Source organism: Spinacia oleracea, chromosome 3, assembly GCF_020520425.1.
Source record: "Spinacia oleracea cultivar Varoflay chromosome 3, BTI_SOV_V1, whole genome shotgun sequence".
NCBI classification, from domain to species: Eukaryota; Viridiplantae; Streptophyta; class Magnoliopsida; order Caryophyllales; family Amaranthaceae; genus Spinacia; species Spinacia oleracea.
This window is the reverse complement of record NC_079489.1, coordinates 53527049-53553524: the sequence shown is the minus strand read 5'-3', so window position 1 is coordinate 53553524 and position 26476 is coordinate 53527049. Positions and strand designations below refer to the sequence as shown.

Genomic DNA, 26476 nt, shown 5'->3' with positions numbered 1-26476 from the left:
AACAGCTGGATGGAGCAATGCTTCCGATCAGTGAGTTCTAATCAATATTAGGCTCACAGCTTACACTTGACTGAACCTATAAGGTCACACCATGCGCATGTAACAGATCACCGGATTAAATGAATCGGAAATTATTTAATAGCTTTTCGGGAAACTAGTTTGGAAAACATAATTATACGATTAAACATTGGATCGTGAAATCGTATATCGTATTGCGTATATTCGTAAGCTAGGCGAGACGAATAATCGTATCGTACGAGATTAGATCGTCAAGTACGAAATGATTAATGAATTATCGAAAGATAATTTAATCGCAACACGAAAGCAACCCACGAGCGCAAGCGCACAAGCGCAAGGCCCATGGGCGCAGCGCCCATAGCAATCCAGCGTTGGCCCAAAGGCCTCGCTGTTGTGTGGCGCGCGCGGACAAAGCACAAGGCAAGCAACAGCTAGCGGCCCGCGGCCCAACTCACTGTGTGCGCACCTAATGCCCTTCGTGGGCTTGTTGGCCGGGCAATGGCCTTAGGCCTTGGTCGGTTAGCTTGCTTAATGTTTAGGTTATTTTAATAACCTAAATATATTTTTTCAACACACACAATTCAGATTGTACACACAACCCTAGGAGAAAAGAGAAACCCTAATTCCCTCTTTGCCTCCATTAGTGTGTTCTTCCCAAAAAGAAAAATATCTTGAAGGAGGTCTAAGTTATCAATCTCAAGACGGATCTCAACATGTCGGTGAACCAAGTAGAAGAACGACATTTGGAGTTCTTGTTCATCTCCGTGTTCGTTGAACTAAGGGAAAACACGCTATAAACGTAAGTAATGCTTGATATGTACTTTATACATTCTTCCTGGATTTGGGGTTATTCCTCTATCATGTTATGTATTTAACTTTAAACCCCTACAAGGTTTGATATAATGCATGAAATACCCTTAATTTTTAAATTGAAAATTTTGCACAAAACTAGTCGTTGGATTGAATGATATAGTTGTTGCAATCCCTGATTTCCCTTAATTATACCCCCATACAACCATAAACTCTTCCCCCCTTGCACAACAACAACAGCAGCAACAACCCTAAACCCCCCATCCCCCATCACAACAACAACAACAACAACAACAACAACAAACAGCAAACAGCAACACCTCCCCCCCCCCCCCCCCCCACACACACATTCAGCATGAGTTCTTCAACAACAACAACAACAACAACAACAACAACAACAACAACAACAACAAACAACAAACAACAAACAACAAACAGAAACACCTCCCCCCCCTCCCCCCACACACATTCAGCATGAGGTCTTCATTCAATACATAAACATCCAATCCATTCTCCTATGTAATAATTCCAAACAAATGTTGTCCAATTTGTACAAAAAAATGTGCAATAAAAAGCTCTTAGACATCAAAAAATCCACAGAGGTTATAGTACTAGTGTGATGCTTGTAAATATTTTACGTGGTGCAAAGGAAGTGTACAACAACAAATTCAACAACACCAACAACAACAAAGCAAGACAAATGATTATGGATGCAACATGGAGTATGAGGGAACACTGGAAAACAACAACAATATTGTCATTTACTTTCATAATATATTTATTATTGTAAAAAAACTATACTATAGACATAAGCGTAACACAAAATATTGTATTCCCTTACTAGATAACACACCGATAAATCTAAAGCTTTGTAAAAGTGATGCTATGGTTTTTCAAAAAGAAAAATAACAATGTGTACTATATGTGAACTAATGAATCCTAATTGTGTCACTTTGAGTTGTTTTTATATATCTTCAAATATATTTCATTCACCATATTCACACCCGATCCACCCGAATCATCTGTGGATGATGGATGGATCAGATGTGGATGCAGTATTTTACAGGTGATGGATGGATTGGATGACGGATGAAATGTCATGGATGGATGCGGGTTGAGCCTAACCCGATCCAAACCCACACCTATTGAGGATAAGAGTTTTTGTTTGGGAAACTCTTTCTATTATAATAGAGGAATATCCAAGCTGCATTGTCATTGGTGGTTTTAACCAAATTGACAATATGGATGATAAGTTAGGAGGGAAACACGACAAGGGATTTTGATCGGTTTTATGAATGTAGACTAAATTGTTATTTTGAATATGTCAACTTTGTAGGTCCATGCTTTACGTGGACAAATAAAATATAGGAAATGATCTTATTATGGAAAGGATAAATCGCGCTTAGAAATTAGTGTCTAAATTTTCAAGAGGTAAAGTTGACAATTGGGAATAAGTGGGAACACCAGTTTGAAGGATAAACTATGTTTCAAGTGTCTAGGACGCAAAGGGCGATTCAAACTCGATCAATTGCAAAAATGGTGTCTAAATAATAAAAGGTTGTGGGGTATAAATTGCAGAGTTATTTCGTTAGCTCCAACTCGTGTTTCTTCGGATATTCACTCTAGCTAGGGTTGATAATATCCTATACAAGCAATAGTTATGTATTACATGTTTATCGTATGGGGGGCTATTACATTCATTAGTGGCGTGCTTGGGAACTACAATTTCATTTGAATTCTGGATTTTGATTTTGATTTTGGTAGTATTTTGTAAATCAATTGGATAATTACATGACTTAGCATGTTTAATTGTTGTTGAATCAAAGCACATATCAAGTATTTGGGATTCTAATGAACACCATTTTTTTTAGAAAAAATATGGGATTATTCTTCGAATTTAGGATTTTAATAAACACTATTTTTTTGACATCATTATTTTCTTTGATTGTTAATCTAATTAAAAATTTTTTGTACTAGAGTTTGGGTGTATTTTGTAACGGTTATTCATAATAAGTTGATATTCAATGTATAACTTTGTTGGATTACTTTGGTTTAAACGAAATAAAACACTCTGTAATTAGTCTACTTACTGTACAATTAATATTTGTGTGGTAAAACCAATTGAGGTTGGCATGAGTGGTTAAGGGCGTCTTGCTCCTTAACCAAGGTCTCGAGTTCGAGCCTTAGGAATGGAAAAAAATCTCAACTGGGAGGGATGATGCCCATTGAGGTACCCATGCAAACTCCCACGGGAGATTATCTCGCCAAAGACGGTGGAACTCCTCGTAGTAGAACAAAAAAAAAAACATATTTGTGTGGTAAAATTCCTTTTATTGCAAAACAACATAACAAGAACTAGAAATTCCAGATTCTCATGTCTCCCATACACAAAATTTGAAATTGAATCCTAAGATTTCAATTCCTAAAATTGAATTCTAACATTTCAATTTTAGAAATTGAAATCTAACATTTAATATGAATTCCATGACTCGAAACGCAACCTAGGGTTAGTGCAACATTGAATAGATACGGAATCTAGAACTTGATCCTAGGATTAGTAACTAAACATTTTTAGGCAATGATTTCAAATTTTAATCACACACTTCCGGTGCCTACTGATACGGGTGGTGCTGGTGCATTATTAAATGAGAGACTCAATAAAGCTTATGTTCATCGTATTCAACTATTCGGGAATGATTCCGAACTCCAAAAACATCAAATCTACCTGTTACTGTATCTGCTTTATACTGGCCTTCGTTTAAAAATAACAGTCCTTAATTTCCACGTCCCACAGTCCTCTGAGTCACAAACACAGAGGTTTGAGTATTTTCATCAACTTGCCCACCTTGTAGCCTTACACTATGAAGTTTTGGGTCAACAATGAATATGGAATGGCCATTAGAAGCACTAATTTATTCACAAATTACAATGAAGAAATGTACAAACGAATTGTAGCACTGATACAAAAAGCGGTGAAACCCTGATACATTGATAGTTGAGAAAATGCCGCCCACACAAAATGTTATGCATATAATAAGGGGCAGGTGTAAGAAAATATTCCTTCAGTTGCCTAGTTGCCTCAGGTTGAAGTTTAGAGATGGCCAAGTTGGTCCTGCATGCCATAGAAGACACGTTTATAAGAGAAAATGGTAATCAACAGCATTGGAAACAAAAAAACAACAACTCTATGTTCTAAGTAGGAAAGTCGCACAACAAAGTAAAAAGTTAGAAAATAACACAAGTGATAACACAAGTCTTGACAACACAACCAACTTTTAAAGTGCCATATTCTAGAGTTCTCCAAAAGGCGAAAAATCTGGTTTAACTTCAAATTAGTTATGCCTACACTTATTGTTCAATAGTCTGTGTGACCTACGATAATCGTCTCCATACCTAGAAATCTATAACTACTATATGCATCCATGCATTTAAACAACTAACAAACACAAGAAAAAAGGAGTGTCAATATTGCTTCGTTGAAAAGAGGGATAATGAGAACATATGTTAAAAAACTGCAAAGAAATATTAAAACCACAATGATCAAGATAGAGGTGGTTCTCAAACCTGAAGCATCTGCATCAACTTTGGGTGCTGCTCTAGAAGTTGGCAAAGCTTATCACGATCACTCAACAAGGACTGTGATGATATAATCATTGATTAGAGAATGATAGAAAGGATGCATGAATCAAACAAAATAGCCAGTACACACCTGAATCGCCTCAGGAGAACTGAAATACTGTTGCAGTGACATTGAAGAATCCATCTGCTGCTGGGTAGCAGCATCTACCTGGTGATGTGCTGCTTGTGGTTGCTGTGGATGTGGGATGTTCTCCTGCGACTGGGTCTGATAATACAAATGATATGGAGACGTTTGAGATTGTTGCAGAATTTGCGGTGGCTGAACCTGCATCTGGACATGGCTCTGTGACATGGAACCACTTTGCTCTGTATGTAGCGAATTTTGTATTGGCAATCTTAGTTGCTGAGGGCAAGGGAGTTGAGGGGGTTGCAAGGGTTGCAGGTGGGGAAGTGGTTGCATTGATTGCATTGAGGGTTGTGGACCACGGCTATTCTGAGCTATGCCCGTTATATTATCACTTTGCTGAACAGGAATATTTCCATGCATATTAAATGGCATTGAAGGTAGCCTGCTAAAACCTGGGGGAATCAGCGGCGGAGATGAATACTGAGAAGCGTCAGTTGCTCCGGCGTTATGCTGAACATACATCGAGGATTGGGATGTAGGAGACCTGGATGGAACATTCAATGGGGTAGCTGAGAAAGAAGGTGGTGTTGGAGGAAGTGGTGGCAAAGGTCTATTAGAGCTCCCGGGAGAAGAGTTGGTTGTTCGTGCATAGCGTGAATCCGACATGAAGTTGGAAGATGCAAATGATGTGGGGACATTGCCAAAAGAAGACTGATAATCAGTCTGTGCCTGCAAAAGAAGAAAAACTTCAGAAGCCATAAATATGAGATAGAAAAATCTTTTTATACATTACAACCCCATGCTCCCCCGTCCCAACCTTCCTCTCTCCCCCAATAAAAGAGAACAAGCAGAAGGGACACAGTTTCTTCTCTTACATAAGTTGGATACAGAGGCGGCTGCACATCATTATGAGGATTAACGAATGGAGATCTTGAAGTTTGGTTTTCAGAAACCTGTGATCTAACAGGTGAAATTGTTGATGGAGGTGGTGTTGGAGGTAATGGTGGTTGATTTGGCAGATGTTTCTGCTCATGGCGGCCTTGTGACCTGCCAAGGAGCACATTCCCAACTCTTTGAAGATTATTATCAGGAATAAAACTGGAAGGTGGTATCCTTGCATCGGCAGGAACCTGAGCCCCTGATGGAGAATGTTTTCCATATACAGAGGCAGGGAATCCAGACGTCTTTGCTACTGCAACAGAATCAAAGCCACCAGAGACCATAGTTGGATTTTTATTATTCGTCTCATCAGGTTGCTCAAAATATTTATTTTCTGAAGAAACACTGGGTTCACGTCTCAGTTGCATCTCTGGACGTGATACTGACATTCTAGAAGAAAGTTCACTTTGTGCATTCTCAACCGCATTAGAAGCCACAGTTGCTTCCAGGTCCTTGGCTTCACTCTCTGTCTCTTCAACAATTGAATGTTGAGGACTTGTCTCAGCTGAAGCAGATGCAGTCTGCTGTACGTCATCATCTGCTTGAGGAAAAGGCAGCTTATCATCTGCTTCATTTTCCTCAGCATCAAACATAATTTCTTGAAGATCGTCATCAAGATCAACTTTGAGCTGCTTAGATCGGTTGGACTTTTCTGTATCGTTATCAATCTCAAGCGTAATCTTTTTCCCTTGGGATGAAGCCTCTACGCCTGCTATAGGAACAGAATTGTGACGCTCCCTCTGCCTAGCCATGAACTCATCAACATGAATTGATGGAGGCCGCCCACCAGATGACCCCAAACGTGGAACTGCAATAACGTTAGGATTTGAAGACTCATTCCTTTCTCTGGCAACATAATCATCTACGTGCATAGATGGAGGCCTGCTTGTATTCGGCTTGCGTTGTCGAAAGGTATCTCTTCGAGTTGGAATAGGAGGTGCCATAGATGACCCTGATCCTCGTACGTCAACTGGAGCATTTTCTCCCTTGCCATGTCTGTTGACTCCGTCCACTGCTGAAATCTTCCTCTTGCCCAGGAGACCAGCCTGTGACAGCCTATTGCGTAAATTTTCAGGGCACTCCCATTGAAAACTTTCACCTAACTCACCAAAGTTCAATTCATTTTCAACCCTTTCTGAACTGCTATCTGTTAGCAAATGTATCTTTGAAGAAAGTTTAGCATCAGATGAAAACAAGAGAACTTCATCAGTGAAAGCATCATCATCCTTAAATGAATCAATAGGTTTCAGTAGCAGTAAAGAAAGGAACTTCACAGATTCCACGGCCTGCGTATTACAAAAAAAATAATTGTAAGATGATTAGAAGCATTCGCAAGTCTGTAAAAGGACATAAGCTAAAGATAAATGTAATAAACCTGATGCAAGGTCGCCTTCAGATGTGATGAAACAGCATATTCATCATCAGTTATCTTTGAACTCAACAAAGTACACATATCTTGGACATACTTAATGTTTTCCTCGAGAACACCATTTGCTCCATCAACATCACTTGAAAGCCCAAAGAAATACTTCAAGGCATCAATTCTATCCTCGTTGAAACTGGGCAAAGAAAAGATTTTAGGATCCAGAAGGTGAAGGCATTCCAATCCCACACTTGTAGTTGTAGCCACTTATCACTATTTGGCAGAAAAATAATAAATGTAGAAGCAAGTGGACATAAAACAGTAGTATGACACAACTTTTTTAGCTTACGGAACATAAAGCGTCACGCACTATACCGAAACTAATAGCATCACTTGTGGTTCGATCACGAACACGATGAAACTGTTTGTTTTGTGCTTCTAGCAACAAGCTTCCAGTGTATTTCAGGTGTATGGAAAGAGGAAAAATATTTAAGTCTACCTCAGGTCATAAGGCACAAGTTTTACCAAGTCCTTTTTGGGATACCTGCATGAGAATATCAACAACGTACAAAAGGAGTATACAGCATGCAAACAGGTGGTCATTCAAGGTACACGTTAGTCCATTGATAGGTCTAATGCGAGTGTTCTGGGTGGAGAGAAAGCATAGCTTTCTTATTTTTCAGTGTAAATGTAGTAGCTAGTAGGTAGGTGTAACAACCAATAGCTTGAACACTAATCCTGGTATTACAAGCCCAAGAAATAAATATTACCGCATCCCTCAAATATAAAGCTCTCAGAAATAAAGTTCCTTAGAAGTGTTTTCAGAAATGCCTATGATCTGGAGAGATTGTAGACCATGATAGTTCTTCGAAATTTAATCATAGTTGATCTTTCTTCCTTTAATTTACTATAACTCATAGTGGAAAAAACTTTTGAAGCCTGGTTTCTTAATGACTAGTTATCTAGTCCTCTGATGCATCATCTTAGGAAGATTTTCGAAGTTTTTAATGCAGTGTCAACATTAAATCCTAATGCCTTTTCAGAACTCCGGTCCTTGACAAGTGAGAAGAGGAAGGGGAAGAGGGATAGGGGGAGGGTGGGGGTTGGTCTGGTTTACACAGTACCTTATTCCAGTGTTAATCAAGGGCCTACTTACAGTATAATTGAATTTCAACAGTTCGAAATGTTTGAGATATATGACTGGAAATAAAAATAAGCAAAGATATTCACCTTCTGCCACTCATGCAAAATCTCAACACACCAATTGATAGCAGACCAATAGCTTCAACTGAACAAGTGGATAGACCCTCAGTCTCAACTGACCCATATAAATTAATCCAGCACGTTAGCAGAGGACACCCCTTCCATTCAGCATCAATTAGGCGATTATAAAATTGATAACTTTCTTGTGATCGTCCCGGTTGGTTTTCGTTGTTACTACTGGATCTGATAAAAAGGTAAGTGTCGAGCAATGTGCTCTGACCTATAGCAGTAGAAGCTAGATCTTTGAAAGTGCCTAAACAAGCAACCAACTCATTTCCAGCTGGTAGATGCTGCGGTATTCAGTAAACAAAAAAATCGTCAAATATAATCGGGACATGAAGAAGCAGACGATAAAATAAATACTTATTCACCCTCCACATCAGCAGCTGACTATCCCCTGCTCGGACCATTATGCAGAAATAAAATACTTGCGATGCGTAAATGCATTAGTTAATATGAATACTTGCTCTGCATAAATGCATTAGTAAATGTGAATACATGCTTCGCGCATCAGCAAACACTGAGTATGAATCTCTGAAAATTTGAGTAAGGAAAAAGGTGCATGAATAAACTGCTTATACCTGACAGAGTTTGAATATGTAGCTAAAAATCACAGCAGAATCTTCAGTACTCAGAGTCTCATTGCTACAAAAAACAGAAAAACTTTTTAGTCCTCCAGTCCTTCACCTTGTGCATATCGCAATAAAGAAAATGAAACATTAAACAATAATCACGTCTCTTAGGATAGAGAAAAATAGAAGAACCTGAAATAAAAGCCAAATAGAAAAGGAAGTACTCCAGTTTTTTTAATCATGCACCCACTTCCCATTTGCGGTATTTTTATTTGATATACACACTTCTACTTTATTCTATTTTAGGTACATATATTTTACCCTCTTACCCCCCTTACCCCCACAATATTTACTTTCCCCTCACCATCTCTTACTTTATCCACCTTTTTCTCACTCAACCACCTTTTTTAATACATATCTCTTAGACTCTTACTTTATCCACATTTTTCTTACAATCACTCACCTCTCCTAAAAACAACAGTTTACTAAATGGGTATTATCAACACAAAACGGAGGGAGTATTTAATGGTTATGCATTACAATCATATTTGACAATCATCCTGAATGGACATAGACCAGAAATTTTCAAGTTCCTTATTGCAGAAGAATCTGACAATGAGAGGGAACTCCTCAAAAAAAGGGGTGTACGTAATCTGGGAGCTTTACATTAGACCCCAGCAAAGAATTCTTCATTTTTGTTAACCAGATTAAAGCTCATTCTATGATAAACGTAAAAATTATGAACGTGGGTGGTCCCTGCTGGTTTGTTTTCCTGAACAATTAGGAACACATTTACCAGCTCACTGAGCCTGTTGATGTTAGTTAAAAAGTAAAGGAAAAAAAACTTGGTTAATCGTATAAGCTTTTACTCAATGATCAGAGAGGACACAGAAAGGATAATACGAGAACGTATGGGTATAAATAATTCTGCTACTGGACAGTTTAATAAGTAGAAACTGAGAGATATCTTCTGTTTTGTTAGCCAATTATAAAACATTTCTCTATGTTTTCCATTTCTCCTTCCCTAAAAAAAAAATGTGTTCGGCTGTACTGCTTAAGAAAAAACAATCACAAGCTACTTTAACAAACAGCAGCAGTAAATACAAAACTGCAGTTGTTTCGGATTCTTGGTTTCGAGAAACGTGTGCGTCACATAGACAGAACCCCTTTATTATCTCTTTTTCCCTTGTCAGTCTCGCTCAAGTCGTCTCTTTCCCATCCTACTGCCTCTCTCTCTCTCCAGCTTTCTCTCTCTTAAACCTCAGCCCTTCCTTCTCTCTAGTTTTCTCTTATATTTCTGGGAAAAACTGTGGCAATTTGCCGGCAGAAACAATTGAATGGAGTGTGAATCGAGTTATGGCCGACAACTGAAGCTTGCGCAGCTAGGTGGTAGCGGTGACGATCGATAAACTTTTACAATTTCCAGCAACTGGGTTAATTTGTTTTCCAACTCCACTTTTATCTGTTATTCAAAACATTTAAAAAGGACCAAAATCAACCAAGTTTCATCCAGATTGATATTAATGTCTACAAGCAGAGAGGCAATGCTTGTATACAAGCCACGAGTCCAAAGCCCTTCAATTATTTATTGCAGACTTTGCAATGGATTCCAATAGCTTTCTGATCTATCTTTTTTCCATCCTTAATCTCAGCTTCATTTATGTTGGGCAAGTATTACGAACGTAGTATAGTACTTTATTCATTTATTAATGCGGTAGTTTTGCACTCCATACTTCAATTTACAAAATGAAATCATCTTCCAGTTTTACAAAAACAAAAAATTTAAAATGAAACCAAACAGGAATAGGGCCTTAGCTTTCTCTAGTTCTGAAAAAAGTAAAATGATATTTCAATAGACCACCTTTTCCTACCTGTCACTTCTTTTTTCTTCCTAAATTCTATGATTTAATTAAAAGCCGAACATAAAAGTGATATGACTTTTCTCTTTCCAGTTCCTTTCATTCTCTTCCCAACCAATTTCTACCAACCATCAGTGTAAAATAGGGAGCTAGTTGTTAATGGTAAAACAAGCAATGATATTTAAATAAGCTTGGGAACAATTGTTCATTCACTAACCCGTCGAGCAACAAATGTAGCTTCTGAGCAGATCGAGTTTCACAAATTAAAGACAAGGACCTCAATACTGGGAGGCAGCAATTATAGATATTGAATCTAGAGTTTAATGAGCTTCTTCCATTTGAAACAGATTTCACATGAGCATCAATTCTTCCAAGCACTTTTGTCAGAATCTGGAGTGTACCCTCTTTCAGTAGTAAGGTCTGATGAAATAAAACATCAACAATAAAAAATGAGTGCAAGAGGTGATTGGACGTAAGAAAATAGAAGGTAGAAGAAAGAACCTTAGCAAGTGGATGTTCAAGCAAGAGAGAAAGGAAATCTAGCAACTTGTAACCCTGCACAATCATAAAGACACAATTAAATATTCAGCACATCATAAACAAGACGCTGTGGAAACAGTTAACTCAAACCACCTTGTATGCGTCTATCTCGTCCAGAGGTGAAGTTCCAATCAAGTGGTTCTCAATCCAAGAAATCATAGGCTGCAGAAGCACTGTCGCAAATTCTGTTCTTTGACGTGCAATACGAAGTATGAGTATGCGAAGTATATCTTGTACCACGACTAGCGTCTAGAAAGAGAGAAACAATTAAGAAAAGGACATAAGGAGAAACATATATACACTTGCATGAAAGAAGGCCTTAAAGACGACAAGCTCTCTCCCAGCAAAAGGAAAAAAGATGCTTCCTCCGTTTTTTATTAATTGCGATATTTGCCTTATTTGGAAGTTGCATATTAATTACACCCATATCCTTTTATGATATGCTTTCACACACTTTTTGGTGTGTTCACACAGCTAATACCCATTTTACCCTTGTGCACATTTTATATTTACTGTTGTTACCTAACCTTTTCTCGCTTTTTTGTCCGTTATAACATGGTTAGTTTTAATATTTTATCTCTATCAATATTTGTGCCCAACCCAATGGTAAAATTAAAATGAAAAAAAAGAAGCAGAAAGTATGTAATAGAACATATTGCATAATTGAAGGTGAGTCATCCTCCCAAAACCCCCTCCAAAGAAAAAAGGAAAACAAAGATGTCAGAGAAATACGTACACCAACAGCATAATGATGTATAACTTGCGCAATTTTATCAAGATGTGGACTCAATTGACCAAGAAGAATCTCAACACATGGACGCTCCAGGTACCAGTTAACTTTCCTCTCCTCTAGGGGACCTAACAATGTCCCAACAGCCAACGATCGGGAAGCTGTTAGCAAGGGCATACCATTCTTCCAATGCCAGACACCCTCATCAGGAAACAGATCAATCTATCAACCAAATAAAATGAAACAAATATAAGATTCAGCTTCTGCAGTTTTGGATGTGGCAGTAAAATAAAGATCATACAAATCAAACAACAGTAAATGGATGCTAATGTTTGAAGATAAAAGAGAAAAGCTTCATTATACACCTAAAAAGGGAATTTCAGACTTTCCACCAACATTGTTTAAGATAAATATGTAGCAAACCTACACTAGCCAATCAGCTATACAAGCTTACGTACCAATAAATACAGCATGCTACAAGTTTCCTTCGGACCCAATGCTAGCAAGGAAGCTGCCTGAACACTATCAAGAAGTGTGTGGAAAAGACCTGGAGCCCAAGCATGTGCAGGCCAGCAAGCTAGAGCTGACACAATCAGATGGCAAACTGTTTCTAAACCAAGTGCAGAGTCAGGATAAGATGAGGATAGATCCACAGAACAAGCTGCTAACTTGGGGCTGCAAGAGGCACAGTTTTGTCAATTCCATCTGATCATGTAAATATTGTACTTTTGTAACTAGAGATCCAAAGGAGAAGGATAAGCGGCAATTACCTTAATTCACGGTGCAGTCGTAAGAGGACATTCATTAGTTTGGTATTCCTGTGCTGCTCTTTGGCTTCCTACAAATGTGATAACATCGTAAGAGATAATTTACGGATATAAATGAATGCAACTCGAAAATATGCACGCATACCATCTCATTCCAGAAACATGAAGGAAAACATTAAAAGATACAGAAGACGGGGATGTTATTCATTACACAAACCTTATAATAAACAAATGCAAAGGGGTGATCAACATATTTAAGTAAGATAAGAACTCTAAAATGTTATATCAAAGTAGTCAAAGTGACAAAGATATTAGACTCTACTGATATTTTCACATTAGACAAAGACTGCCCATAGATTTACTTGATCCACACCTGGGCTCTAACTCATACATAAATAATAATGGGTTGACCCAACGATTTTTCATAAAGCTTTCGCACACCTGATTTTTCCATGGTAGTAGTGTATTAGAGCAGCCAAAGGGGAGAAAATTAGGCAGACAAAAAGAAATTAAAACAAGTTGATGATACTGTAAATGCCTACATAAGTATGATGGTTCATAATCCGTTTCTTCCACAAAATAATTAGATTTCTAACACCAATTCCTTGAGATAATTGTGATACAGAATTTGGATTCAAAAATTGGATAATACTTTTTCTAAAGTAAAGCATGCTAAAAACTACTCCGTCGTATAGTAGTTGTCAAATTTAGCAAATGAAAATGGGAACAAAATTGTGAAATTTCAACAAATAATTATTTGGAATTTCAGCTTACTAAATACTTCCTCCGTCCAGGAACACTTGCACCGCTTTCGTTATAAAGCCGTCCCGGATTACTTGTACCGTTTCTATAAATGGTAAACTTTTATAAATATTATATCAACTACCCATCTACGCCCCTTCACATGTCATTTTGTGGTCCCATACACCTCCCCCCTACCCCCTTACCCCCTTTAAAAAGTTGACACATATCTCTATCTATATTAAAAAATACCCAACTATCAACTACCATCTAATTAAATAATAAGTCAATTACTTTGTATTAAACTCTGTGCCGGTCAAACCGGTTCGAGTATTCCGGGACGGAGGGAGTATACTCCTTCTGTTCTTGAATGTTAGTCCTCTTTGGAATCTTGACACTATTCACAATTGTAGAGAATTTTCTAAATTCCTTCCAATATGTATTTGAAAACATATTCATGTGGAATCTTGTTTTATTCGTCTCAATCAATAGTTTCAGATTATCAAATTTTAAAAAAAAAATTAACATACATATTTGTAGATATTTACGTTTAAATATTGAGTTGAAACGGTGGAAAAATAAAACTAGGACTAACATTTAAGAACGGAGGGAATACATGTTAACATTATTAACTTTAATGTATTAAACTTAATACATTTTACTAAGATTATTAACTTGACAAACGAAGAATTCAACTATTATCAAACAATGATCGAAACACAACTGGAACATCACAGCATCATATTATAATATGGAATTATGCTCAAACGAATTTCTACCACAAAATACAAGGAAATGCCTGTGCTATAATATGGAATTATGCTCAAACGAAGTAAAAGGAAAGTTGCTTGAAATACAAGCAAATGCTTGTGCTACAAAATGACAAAAACACACACGGTTTTCACTCAGCAGACCTACATCTTACAAAATATAAAATGTAAGTTTCAGGCTGTGGGAATGGAAATTGGTGCATGCAAAATGAATTAACTTTTACTCTTGTACCATATGTGGATAACATTTAGCCTGTGAACAAATCCGTGTGCATGATGAACCCTAGACAATCATCAATCTATTGAAAATTTCACATGCCATTTTCTTTATGACATTTAGCAATGCCAGCTCTATCCACACCCCAACAATCATACTTTCACTTCCATCTCCAAAAGGAAATTTTGTCAAAAAGTACCTTGCTTTATATTAGTTTTGTGAACTAGTACCTTAATTGTATGATTTTGTCAAATAATACCTCACTTTTCAATTTCTTTTAAAATGGCACCATGAAAATACTTTTTCTGATAGAAAATTCAATTTTCCGGTAGTTGACTAGCGTTTTCCTTCTCTTTTTATTGTGTCTTGTGCGTGAACCTCAATCTCTCTTTTTTCTTCTTTCAAAAGGAACTCAAACCCTTTTCTTCTTACAAAATGATATGCTCATCTAGCTAGGGCATCTACTCTTTACATTTCGCTCATTCTTTCTCCTTTATTCTTTTCCCATTCATCACGCATCCCATGTCCGTGTTTTGTAGACTTGGATGGTTCTCTATGATTGCACTGACTTGTGTATTAGTTATTTTTTTAATGCATATTTATTTGGTTTCTATCATTATATTATTCATATCATATTACACTTGCACTTTAAAGTGGAGCATATATTTTGATTTTATTTTTTAGATCAACTTTTAAATCTTCAACTCTAGAAAATTATTTATGCATCATCTAACCTCCCCGACCCCCCTTTTCTAGGAAATTATAAAAAAAAACAGTAAAAACTAAAAATCTTTGATGTTTAATTTGTAAATGACCAAGAAAATATATATAGTTCTTGAAATCGAGACCAAAAAATTTGTAGTTCTCGTATTTGTTAAGAAAGAGAGGGGCTAAAGAACGGGAAATAATGGTGATGATAAAGACGAACAGGAGGTGAGATCAAAATAATCTGGAAGGATTGGTAAATATAGAGAGAAGAGAGAAGAAAAAGAAGCGAGTGAGATTTGTGTTGGAGGAGTACGTGCGGAACACGCAAGAAAAAAGAAGAAATAGGTTAATCAACTCCCCAGAAATTGACTTTTACATCGGAAAATGTCTTAAAGGTGCCATATTTAAAAGAAGTTGAAAACAAGGTAATATTTGAGAAAATCAAACAGTTAAGGTACTAGGCCACAAAAAGGTACAAAAGTAAGGTACTTTTTGACAATTTTGCCTTTTCAAAACCTGATCTATACATATACTAACTTTCTATGAGCTAATATTGAAGCCACCAACACCTACATCCAGTCAAATACTATCACAGTATGAGGTTTCCAGATTCCACTTGTACACAGGGTGATAATCATGCGTAACAAAATTTTAGTGGAAGATGAATTTCAGAAAATTGTGCAACAACCTTTAATCTTTGCAGAAGCTCTATAAGCAGCAGAAGCGAAGGAATCAAAAGATCAACCAGGTATTTCTCGCGATTACGCTCCAGCAATAGATCAGATGTAGAACTGCACTCTATGCCATCATCAACAAGATAATCTGTTCCGATAACAAATTAAATTGTCTCATAAGTAGAGTTTACCCAGAAAAAAAATCCAAGTCAATAACATGGAAACGGAAGGAAGCAAAACATTCAAAAACCAAAACCAGTATATAGCTAGCCAAAGTCCTAAGAACAATTCAAAGTAAATATCAAACTTGATATATTAAAATATAGCAAGATTGGTAAATTTCCTTTTAGGGTGCACATCATGAAAACCTAAGAAAGCCAAAGTTCAATAATCAATTAAACCCAATATAGCTACATAAGGTCCTACAAACAATTTTATTACTTGAAAGAGGAAACATCAAACTTTGCATGGAAGTTACAGTAGCATAAATGACATCTCCTTGCAAGAGATGTTAAATGTCGGACTGCAAAATTTCCTATATTTAATCTTTCCAAATCTAATATAATTCGGTTACTTTATTAATTCATGAAAGACAGAAAAGGAAAGACTCCTATTCATTCACATTTACGATCCCAAAAGAGAAGATTTCTGCATTGTTAGTCAGCGCCAAACCCTGTTGTGCCTCTCTACTCTTTCTAGCCAATTAGAACTTCTATTCGTATCATTTCCAGTTAATTTTTCCAGATATCATATATTTATGTAGCGCTCATCTTGGCTCTACATTCACGCAAGTGTCTCTTCATCCCTACTCACCCTCTCCCTCCCCCCAACCACCAGAAAAGAAAGGTTAATTCTACTTGGTAACCCTATGTTTTTGCACATTCTCTTTGGTGGATAGGGGACAAAGATAAATTTCACAAAATAACCACTTGGACCTGTTCAAAATTTCTTAATCATAAAATGTAAAACCGTCAAATATACTGCTAGCTCTTGTAAAAAAAATCGAGAAATACTTTACGTATGAATCAACATTACCCCCCCCCCCCCTCTTTCCCGTTTCTACCCCAATCCAAACCTTCCCCTTCCCCTTACCACAAGCTCATAGCCACTACTAGTCATGAACTGCAGAAACCACAACCATCCTCCACGAGAAATCAAAGAAAAAGGAAACATAAGAACTCTTCTCCCTGGACCTCCTACCACCCTTCTTATCCATTCTTGACTTAAGGCCTGGAATCCAACCACCTCTTAAAACCCAGAAAATATAGCATATGCATTAACAGAAAAAGGACTGTAGATAGATTACTATTATTGACTGCATGACCTCTGAAAGAAACATCTAATATTTCATAATCATTTAGGTGGATGTGTTTTCTAAATCAAGTTCCAAACGTTCAAATACGGAACCAAGAGGTGAAAACTACATGCAATCTTTGGCAGTGAAAACTAAAACACGCACATATTTGAAGAAGGAAACAAGAGGATGCCGGTGAATCCAAGGGGAACAAGTGAAGGCAATTAGATGCTAGTGAAACATGGGTGGTCAAGGAGAATACACAGGACCTCTCCAATTCTCTGCCGCCAGCAACATCATCGATGAAATGAAGTGAATTCTTTTGGAGTGAATTATGGCATGATGTTGCTGGATAGGTCAGGGAGATGTTGCTGTGGTGGTGGTCTTGGTGTAGAATTGCTCAAGGAATTACCCAATGGGGGTGGAGGAAACTAACAGCTGAGGAGAAAGGGGCATTTAATGAATCCAGGCTCTGCAAACTAATTTTATCACAATATATGAGAAAACCAACAGTGCATGAACAGAAAAGGATCATTTATGTTACAGAAGAAAGTTGAAGTGTTAACAATAACACAAGGTTATGTATGAAATTAAAAAAAATTCGGTCCTCCATATGGGAAAACCCAAGAGTAAAGCATAAATCATACTTCAAGGACCTAAAATTTGCCACAAGTTTTAGTTAAGAACCTCAACTTTCAAACGGTATAGTTAAGAACCTTAGGATACAACTCCGCTGCAATATAGTTAACTTCATTAAAATAACAACAAAATGATTTTTGGAGAAGGAAAAAAACAAAATATTTATTTTCTCACCTCTTAACTTCAATATTTTTCTCTCTCCTTAAACTTCCCAAATCCCCTCTCTCCTCAATCACTCGTCACCACCAACACCGTTACTACATCCACCACCTTAATCACTTTCCTTTCATCTCCTCTTCCATCAACTGAACACCACCACTGCCGTCACCACCGTTAGCCGCCCAACCACTGCAGCATCACCACAACTCTGCTATTCAAAATCCTGTGCTTACGGTTCAACCTAATTTCCATCAAACACTAACTGTGCATTACCCATTTCCCGAGTTACAAGTACAATGCCAACATACAATTACCCACATAAACATCCGACTCAAACCCACTAATCTCAACCTCCCAATGAATTATCTTCCCAAAATTCAACAAGCAACAAATCACCATGCCAAACATTGATGCACGAAAAATAAAGTTTTCACTTATACACAACAATTTATAAATTAATACTACTCTTTGCTATGACTCTTAGATAAAGTTGGATATTACTCAAATGTGCAAAAACAATCGAAAGTTAATAAGAGAACTAAAAAGAAACAAGTTTGTCAATTTCTTAATTGCTCTCCTGGTGCAAGAATAGTCATACTGCTGTCCACAGTAATCGGTCCATCAAACAAATGTAGCCTTAAATCACAAATTCCAACAACAATATAATTACCATAATTATTGGAAGATCTTTCAAGCATCAATCTGGTGTTCACGAGAATGATATAGACAACTGTCATAGCACCTTCATCAAACAGTGAAGCAGCAACGTCCTGTGTAAATTGAAAACGGGAGGGAATTTAATGGACCATATAAGTTATTGTAAGCATTGTCGAGCATTTAGAAATTAAAACATCTACTTTAATGAGCATTTTACAGGATCCATTCCAATGTAATGAGTTCCACTACATGGAAACCAGTAGGGAGGTCCAGACACCAGATATACGCAAGCTATAAAGCCAATATGTTCCTAAAATATGTGCATTGACAAATCTCACCGCATTTTCAGAAATGAGCGCCAAAATCCTAATTGCTGTTATTAACTGAGCCACAGATGAATCGCGAAGCGCAACCCCATCAAATGACTTGTCAGAAACAAGTTTCCCAAGCAGACTTTCAACAACATTGACATCTGATTCATTAGAAGTATCTCCAACTACATCCTCCACATCCATTGAGTCTGATACCAAAATGTTTGTAGAAGTTATATGAGCATCACCCCCAAAGGCTAAAACAGCGGCATAACGTAGAAGACCAACAGCCCCATTTTTATGGTAAACAACCCCAGCATCTATCCACTCCAAGAGTCTACTAGGGGCATCTTTTCTATTAGATCCAGGAGAAGAGGAATGCAGAGCTCTATGGAGATCAGTTGCATGGTCAATCCAGACACTGACTGAAGATGAAGTTGGATCTGTAACAATGATCTCACATATCTCAGCAGCAGCATGAAAGATAGCAAGATTCAAAGGGGTGCCTAGAAACCACAAAAGAACACGACATGTCAATCATAATATAGAAAACACTACAGAAGCACTGTAGAAGTGTAACACTTGTTACAGAAGTTTGATATTGGAATACCGCAAGACAAAGAAATAGGTTCCAACTCCTTGGCAGAATGCAGTGCTTCAATCAATATTGTAAAAGCCTGCAAGTTCAAAACAAGTATCCTTAGAGTGAATTGTTTTTACATCACTCAACCAGTTATCATGTACTTTTATCATGTTTATGAATACTGAGCTGTCGGCATACTCATACGCGTAATTGTTTCCTTCTATAACCCGAATGTCTCAATTCTCAAAGGCAGTTTATTCATGTAATAAGTGTATCAGATTCCACAGCATATACACCAATACTTCATATAATACAATAATGAAAGAACTAAGTTTTGAATGTATACATCATGGCATAACATGATAAGGATTATAAGTAACAAACCATCCTTAATGGGCCCACCCCCCCCCCCCCCCCCTCTGCAGATATTACTTAGAACCCCCCAATTCAGTCTCCATTGAAACCAAAGAACTTTTAACTGTTTTGATCAGTCTCTGTCTCCAACATAATAGATTATAACATGAAAACCCGTTTTTAACCATTTCTTGTTTTCCCCTTCCACCCATGTTTTGGTACACAATAATTGTCTTCCAAAGTAGAAGCGACATGGGAAAAGAGAATGTCATAAGCGAGGTTAAACAACAATTTACACACTAAATCTGATACTTGACAATAAATTGTTAACAAAATGTATTTAAAAGGATATATGGACTTTAAAAGTGTTCCCTGCAATTTTTGCATCTCAAGATGGAATTTTTATTTTTAAATCAAAGGCCCCCACTCCTAGTATTCTGCAAATAACCCATAAAGTACACAGTAAAACAGTAAGGATTTAATCCGAAACCCTAGCTAGCATGGGAGGGAACTCAAGTCCAGCAACATGATTATAAATATCAGATACTCCTGATACAAGACATCACATCCATACCTCTGGAAAGTGTGTGAGAGCCAGTAATGCTTGACGTCCACCATCAGATCTGCATATAACTTGCACATGTAAGCAGAAACTACCACGGAGAATGATTGACAGTAGATAAAGAGAGATGTAGGCCTTGTCTTTTTCAAGTAACCAAAAAAATAAAAACGATTCAAGAAAATTCATATAAGGGCCAATAACTTCAACAAGGGAAAATAAGGAGCAATAAATTCGAATAGGGGCAACTAAGTTCAATTCACAATTATATGAAATTGAAACAAGGCAAAAGAGTTCCACAAAAGTATATTAGTTCAGATAACGGTTGCTATTCATATAAATTCAGAGAAGGGAAAATAAGGTGAAAATAAAAAAACAACTAAAATACAGTGGATAAATGTGAAACTCTCGAATCTTTAAGTCCCTATCAAGAATTCAAGATCATGCTGAAAAATACACCCTTTGCCTCATTATCTCTTACGTCCGCTTGGTAGGCGATAATTAATTGATGTAAATGATAATGAGTTTACATGTAACTTTTCAAAAAAAAAAGTCCCTCTAATATGTCCATAGGTACTATTAGAGGGAGTTTACATTATCTATGATTTCTACACACGTAAAAATTGTAAAAAGTTGATCTACCGAAAATATATATTGAAACTAATCTAGCAAGACACCACATGAATATATTATTTCTTATAGACTAATGAGAATTCATGGTCAAAGTTTCCAAAGTTTGACCCAAAAAATTGCAATGCAGCAATCTTTTTCTAGGGAAGGGGGGAGTAGTGTTTATCAAGAAGCTAGGGTCGGCTGTTGTGACCGTTGTCTTCTTCTTTTCTTCTTTTTCCATTTTTTTTAAACTCTTGTCCCACTTTCTGTTGTTAAGGATTAATAGGGTGTGGACCAAAACACAATAACAACATAAAAATAAAAAAAAAGTTTACAACGTAAAATAAAAAAAGTGAAAGAATTTCAATGAAGCGCAAAAAAGCACGCTTCGTGCGCTTCGGCGCGCTTCTTTAAAACGCTTCGTGTAGGCCTAATTAAGCGCTTTGCTCTACCGCTTTACGCTTTTTAAACACTGGCATGGAGTAAGAACCTATCATCAAAGAAGGGCCTGAGCTTTTCCACATAATGCAAAGGAATTCCAAGTTAAAGAGCAATTATTTGTTCCAGAGAAAGCTCACCCCTAAAACTATAATGCTGGTGTATAAAAAAATTCCATTAGGGACTAGACATGATGGATCTTCCTAGCCATCTTTAATCACTACCATCTAACCAAAATGGTCTAATAAAATCAATTAATCAAAGTCATTTAGCTTGCTAGCCAAATGGTTAAGCATTATGCCTTTTGTGATCTGATTGACAATACTTTACTTTCTACTACCTCAGTTTCGCAATATATGCATCATTTCTCTTCTGCGCACTATTCATCAATCAAGTTAGACAATTTTTCTTACACAATTATGTAAAAAAAACATACTCAAGTGAGATCTTGTTAAATTCGTATCAATGCGAGGATTTCAAATATTAACTAATATAATTTTACTTTTACGCATTTAGAGATATTAATGCCCAAAGAAGCGTGTTGGAATACGTGCAAAAAGAAATTTTGCATGTATTGTGGAACGGAGGTAGTATTTATTCCATTTAGTCGTCGAGCAAGACCAAGTATGCCTCGAACGAAAAACCTTCATTGTGACTACTCAATCTTTAATCACTACCACCATTCCACCACCAAGATATAACGAGTAAGACCAACCTCCGACTTATCTTCACTTCATGAGGTAGTCCATTCTTTTCACTTCTCTTTATGCTGTCAGGTATAATGAGGAAGACCTTACATACATTGGAATGTTGAGAGATTTAGGAGCGGATTGTGATAATGATATCCAAATCCTTGATATTCACAACATTATGATGTGCTTCGCATGTGCACTGGACCCTTAATTGTTGAGTTTGGTATAGATAAATTGTTGTGAAACGGTTGCTTCATGTCTACCTTATCGTGAAATAGGGGTGAGCAGTAATAGGGGTACCCGGTCCCGGACTCGGAACCGCAAAGGACCCGGCGGGTCCGGAGCCGGAACCAGCTCGTTGGACCGGTTCCGGTTCCAAATTTTTGGAACCGGTCATAACCGGTTTTGGTTCCGGATCTAGATTTCTAGGACTCGGTACCCAGTGGGTAGCTGTTGGTACCGGTTCCGGTTCCGGTACCGGGTACCAGCGGAGACAAATAGTTCAAAAATATAATAATTATTTGTTATTTTGAGGTAAAAATTCTAGAAAAAAACAACTTAAAAATTGTCAAGTTGATAGTTTATTAGAAAAAAAAACTGAAGTATAAAATTCATCTTTAACTTAATTGTTAATTAAGCAAGCATTAATTAACTAAGCAATCATTAATTAATTAAGCATCCATTAATTAAAAGTGAAGGCTAACCGGGTACCCGGAACCGGTTCTGGTTCCAAAAAATTTGGACCCGGTTTGAATGGTTCCGGGACCGGTTCCAAAATTCGGGACCCGGTTCTGATCGGTTCCGGTAACGGTTCCTTAGATTTTGACCGGCACCCAGTCCCACTCACCCGTATCGTGAGATTTGTAAGAGTGAGGTGAAGCTATGTTTTGACTGTTTTTATTGTTGCATGAAACACTAGGCTTGGAACTGGGTGAAGCTATGAGACTATAAAAGGAAATTGGAAAGCAAGGATGAAAAGGAACGTAAGGGCATGGTTAATACGTTGAATAGCCACGCATTATTCATGGGTGAGACCCCTTGAAGATGAAAGTTGTGTCCAAGAAATTTACATCAGTAGGTTAATACGGCTTTAATCCCAGAATTTCGTAGTGCGTCTTTTAAAAAATAATATGATGTTCCATTCATTTATAGTCCAAGGGCTGTTTAGAAGTTCCTAAGGGTTACCTAAAGAAGAGAATCATTTTGTAAGTGCAAATTTTGATGATTATTAATATATGAGACTTTCTCTCTCCATCTGTGATCTTTGTGAGTAAATTGTTCTTTTAAGGAAAACAGTAATCTTTGTGATTACTCAATCTTTAATCAAAGTTTGAGTGAGATTAGTTGAAAAGTGTCAAAAAGGCAAAGGAAAAAAACGATTGATGTTGAAGTTCTTTTAAAATGGAAGATTTCTGATCACTATGTGTTGTCCATACCATACTCTTAATCTTGTTTTAAAAACTGCATGTGCACCAAAATATGGGATATTGACCAGGAAATTTAGATGAGTGTCATTAAATAGTAATGCACTTGAGATTATTAAAAAAAAAGTATGAGCCACATCATAAGATTAGTAATTTTTAACAAAATATCTCTTAAATTGCTTGCGTTAATCTAAACTTATCTTGCCTCCGACAACCCTACTAAACAGATGAAAGGTGGGTTTGGACAAGCATAGACAGGAAGAAGGAAAGCAAGGAGCTTGAGTTGGTGCGAAGGCTTCCAGTGAGAGGAATAGAAATCATTCTTTTCTCTTTTGTCTGAGTCAAATAGCATAGGAAGTTGAAAACACAAACTTTGATCAGTTCCATAAGTTCAAATCTTACACAGATCATAATTGAACTCTTGCACACATCACGAAGACAAAATACAGTTGGGAGGAAGATTAAAAGATATGCCATGCTTCTACTGTAAACAAGCTAACATAATGATGGTTTTATGACAGATAACTGATTTTATCTGGGAGGGGAGGGGGGAGAGAGAAACAAAGGTGAAAAGTTCGCAGAGCCTAGTCTACCTGGACAGACCACAAAGCTCCCACAACACCCAAAGAAGTTCCTCTGAACATGGTGTTGATGTAAGCAAGCGATCAACAGCATGAACCTGATCAGCACAGAAGAAAGCACCAACAAGTTAGCAACAACCACCCCATTATCCCAAGATGAAAGAAGGAAAACACAAGAAATGATAATGTGGAAAATTGATAAATAGGAGAAATCGGAAAAATAAATGACCAGCAAGGACTAACCACTCTCAGATGCATCTCAAGGTTTGTTCCAACCTCTTGCAGATGGCAAAAAAACCCTTTTGATACCAAAACATATGCATATCGAAGAGGAATAAATTTAGTGACATTATCATCCCCCTTGAATGCACGAATGATTGTGGAGGAAAGATCAGGATGCTGCAGCAGGAAGACAAGACCTGCCAAATCTAATGCATGTTATTAACAGCACAAAGTAAAGAAAAACAAGCAAAACAAAAAGGAAACATAATAACCTGAACGGCAAAACATAAGTGAAAGAATTGTGGCTTCAATAGAAGACGTCAAATCCAAAAAAGCTTCGAGAGCATGTCCTCTTTCAGCCCGCAACTCTGTTGACGATATTAATGCAACTGATAAGGGAAGAAACCCTCTCTCCTACAATAAAAGCAAACTGTGTCAAATCTAGCACAAGAAAAACAGTGGGTTCAGCCCAATGAAAAAGGTTCAGGAAAAACTGGACTTGGTAAAGTCAAGTCAATGAAAGAAAGAGGGAAGTAAAACATCTGAAGTCAATCGACCATCAATATAAACTCGTATTTGTCAGCGCTCGGGGCATGATACCAAAATTTCCAAGATTCAAGCATGAAGTCAGCTTAGTATATATTTCCTCCGTTCTTTATAAGTTGACAAAATTCTTTTATCACGTTTGCCAATGCAATATTTCAATCATTAATATCTTTAATTATCAAGACTTAAATCATGTCACTGTTATGCCCTTTGACAACCACATCATAGTATCACACCAATCGTTGTGATAGAGAATTCTATAAATATAACAAATTCAAATAAGTTAAAGATATTATTTGACAACAAAAGAACGTAAGTGTATTGAATTACTTTAATTCTATTGACTAGATCAATATTTTCTAACCATGCAAGAAAATGAGATATGTGAATAGCCTTTATACATCTTTATAAGCATTGAACTACAACTTCCACGGTCACGTATTTAATACCCTGATTCTGAATTTTCTGATGGTTTCAATCTGGACTGTAACGAAATTAAGCAATCAGGATTAAATAATTCACTAGTAGCTGACTGTAAAATAAAGATAAAAATTTAAAGAAATGAAAGTGAAACTCAACAAGAATCTATCTAGACATAGAAAAAAAAACGCGGATGGGTTCGGCTTTCCTGGAACGGCAAATCCAAAACCCGTTACAGAACGGCCGTTACATAACGGAACGGCCGAGTTTTAATTCCATGTATCTAGGAGAAAGTACCTTCAAAAGGGAGAGCAACTTTGCATCAATTTTCTGATGCAGAAAACGACAACTTGACGAAGCAATAAGCTTGCTGGTTGCTTTGAAAGACAATGATCCTTCAGAAGATGCCACCATTAATGATCGGATTGCACAGGCCATTGGAGAAGGATCCTCAACCCAACCCGACGAGTTAATCATTTTCTGCATATACATTTGTCAACGAACAGAAACCAAGAAGTGATAATCCAACTTTACATGAGAACAAGATAACACGTGATAGACATAGATTACCTAGATACTATAAGACATACAGTTGGAACACTTAGTCAGAAATCACCAAAAAAACAATGCCTCGTTTTTTTATACATTACTACAGATTAGACCGCAGCGGGTTCACTTAAAAGTAAATTTTTTTTCTGACAAGCAAAGAAGGGTGGACACCTCCAACAAAGACAAAAGGGTGCAAGTTAAACACACGTCTCACAATCATGAACTGGTCGAAATATTTTATAAACGTAATAAGCCAGGTGCGGTTTTCAAATCTAGAGATTAACTGTTGTGTTTTAGAATCCTATTATCGGAGGAAGAAAAAAAAAAGGGAAAAAACAAATGGCTGCTAATTGAACACCTTTACCACACGTAAGGTGCATAATGTTAAAATAAGTGACAAATGGTTTTCAAAATCTAGAAATCAGGTGGTGTTGTTTCAGAGTCCATTGATCTTAGGTTGGTAGTTTTCTACCCAATTTGTTTGTTAAAAAAAACTTCATTATATTTTCACTTCACACCCCCCAACAAATAAAAAGACCTTGAACTGAAACAGCAACCAACCAAAAAAATTCCTTAGAACTTCGAAATTTCCTGGTCAAGCATCTAAGTAGTCAATTTTGCATCTTACTTCCTTTAACCATCACATAAAAGTAGAAACAAAGGTTGAAACAAAATTTAAAGACATTTTGACTCAAACTCTTCTACTCCCTACACTCCACATTATATTACCACTTAACTTACTCCTTTATTCCATATTTG

At 37.0% G+C, this 26476-nt stretch overlaps 1 protein-coding gene across 1 annotated transcript in view; it reads right to left on the bottom strand.

Moving 5' to 3' along the window:
• Positions 1-3486: 3486 nt before the first annotated feature.
• Positions 3487-26476, bottom strand: part of LOC110792258 (protein virilizer homolog) — a 33147-nt gene continuing 10157 nt past the window's right edge. Inside the window, exons 7-28 of the mRNA XM_021997074.2 lie at positions 25466-25648; positions 24475-24616; positions 24224-24399; positions 23993-24078; positions 20249-20297; positions 19348-19414; positions 18765-19243; positions 18440-18539; positions 15692-15825; positions 12571-12638; positions 12259-12475; positions 11807-12022; positions 11164-11319; positions 11032-11085; positions 10748-10950; positions 8681-8744; positions 8067-8389; positions 6849-7032; positions 5410-6759; positions 4538-5263; positions 4393-4464; positions 3487-3940 (exon numbers count right to left, since the gene is read on the bottom strand). Of these exons, the coding sequence (XP_021852766.1) occupies positions 3920-3940; positions 4393-4464; positions 4538-5263; positions 5410-6759; positions 6849-7032; positions 8067-8389; positions 8681-8744; positions 10748-10950; positions 11032-11085; positions 11164-11319; positions 11807-12022; positions 12259-12475; positions 12571-12638; positions 15692-15825; positions 18440-18539; positions 18765-19243; positions 19348-19414; positions 20249-20297; positions 23993-24078; positions 24224-24399; positions 24475-24616; positions 25466-25648 (5070 nt within the window). The 3' untranslated portion in view covers positions 3487-3919. The remainder of the gene's footprint in view (positions 3941-4392; positions 4465-4537; positions 5264-5409; positions 6760-6848; positions 7033-8066; positions 8390-8680; positions 8745-10747; positions 10951-11031; positions 11086-11163; positions 11320-11806; positions 12023-12258; positions 12476-12570; positions 12639-15691; positions 15826-18439; positions 18540-18764; positions 19244-19347; positions 19415-20248; positions 20298-23992; positions 24079-24223; positions 24400-24474; positions 24617-25465; positions 25649-26476) is intronic.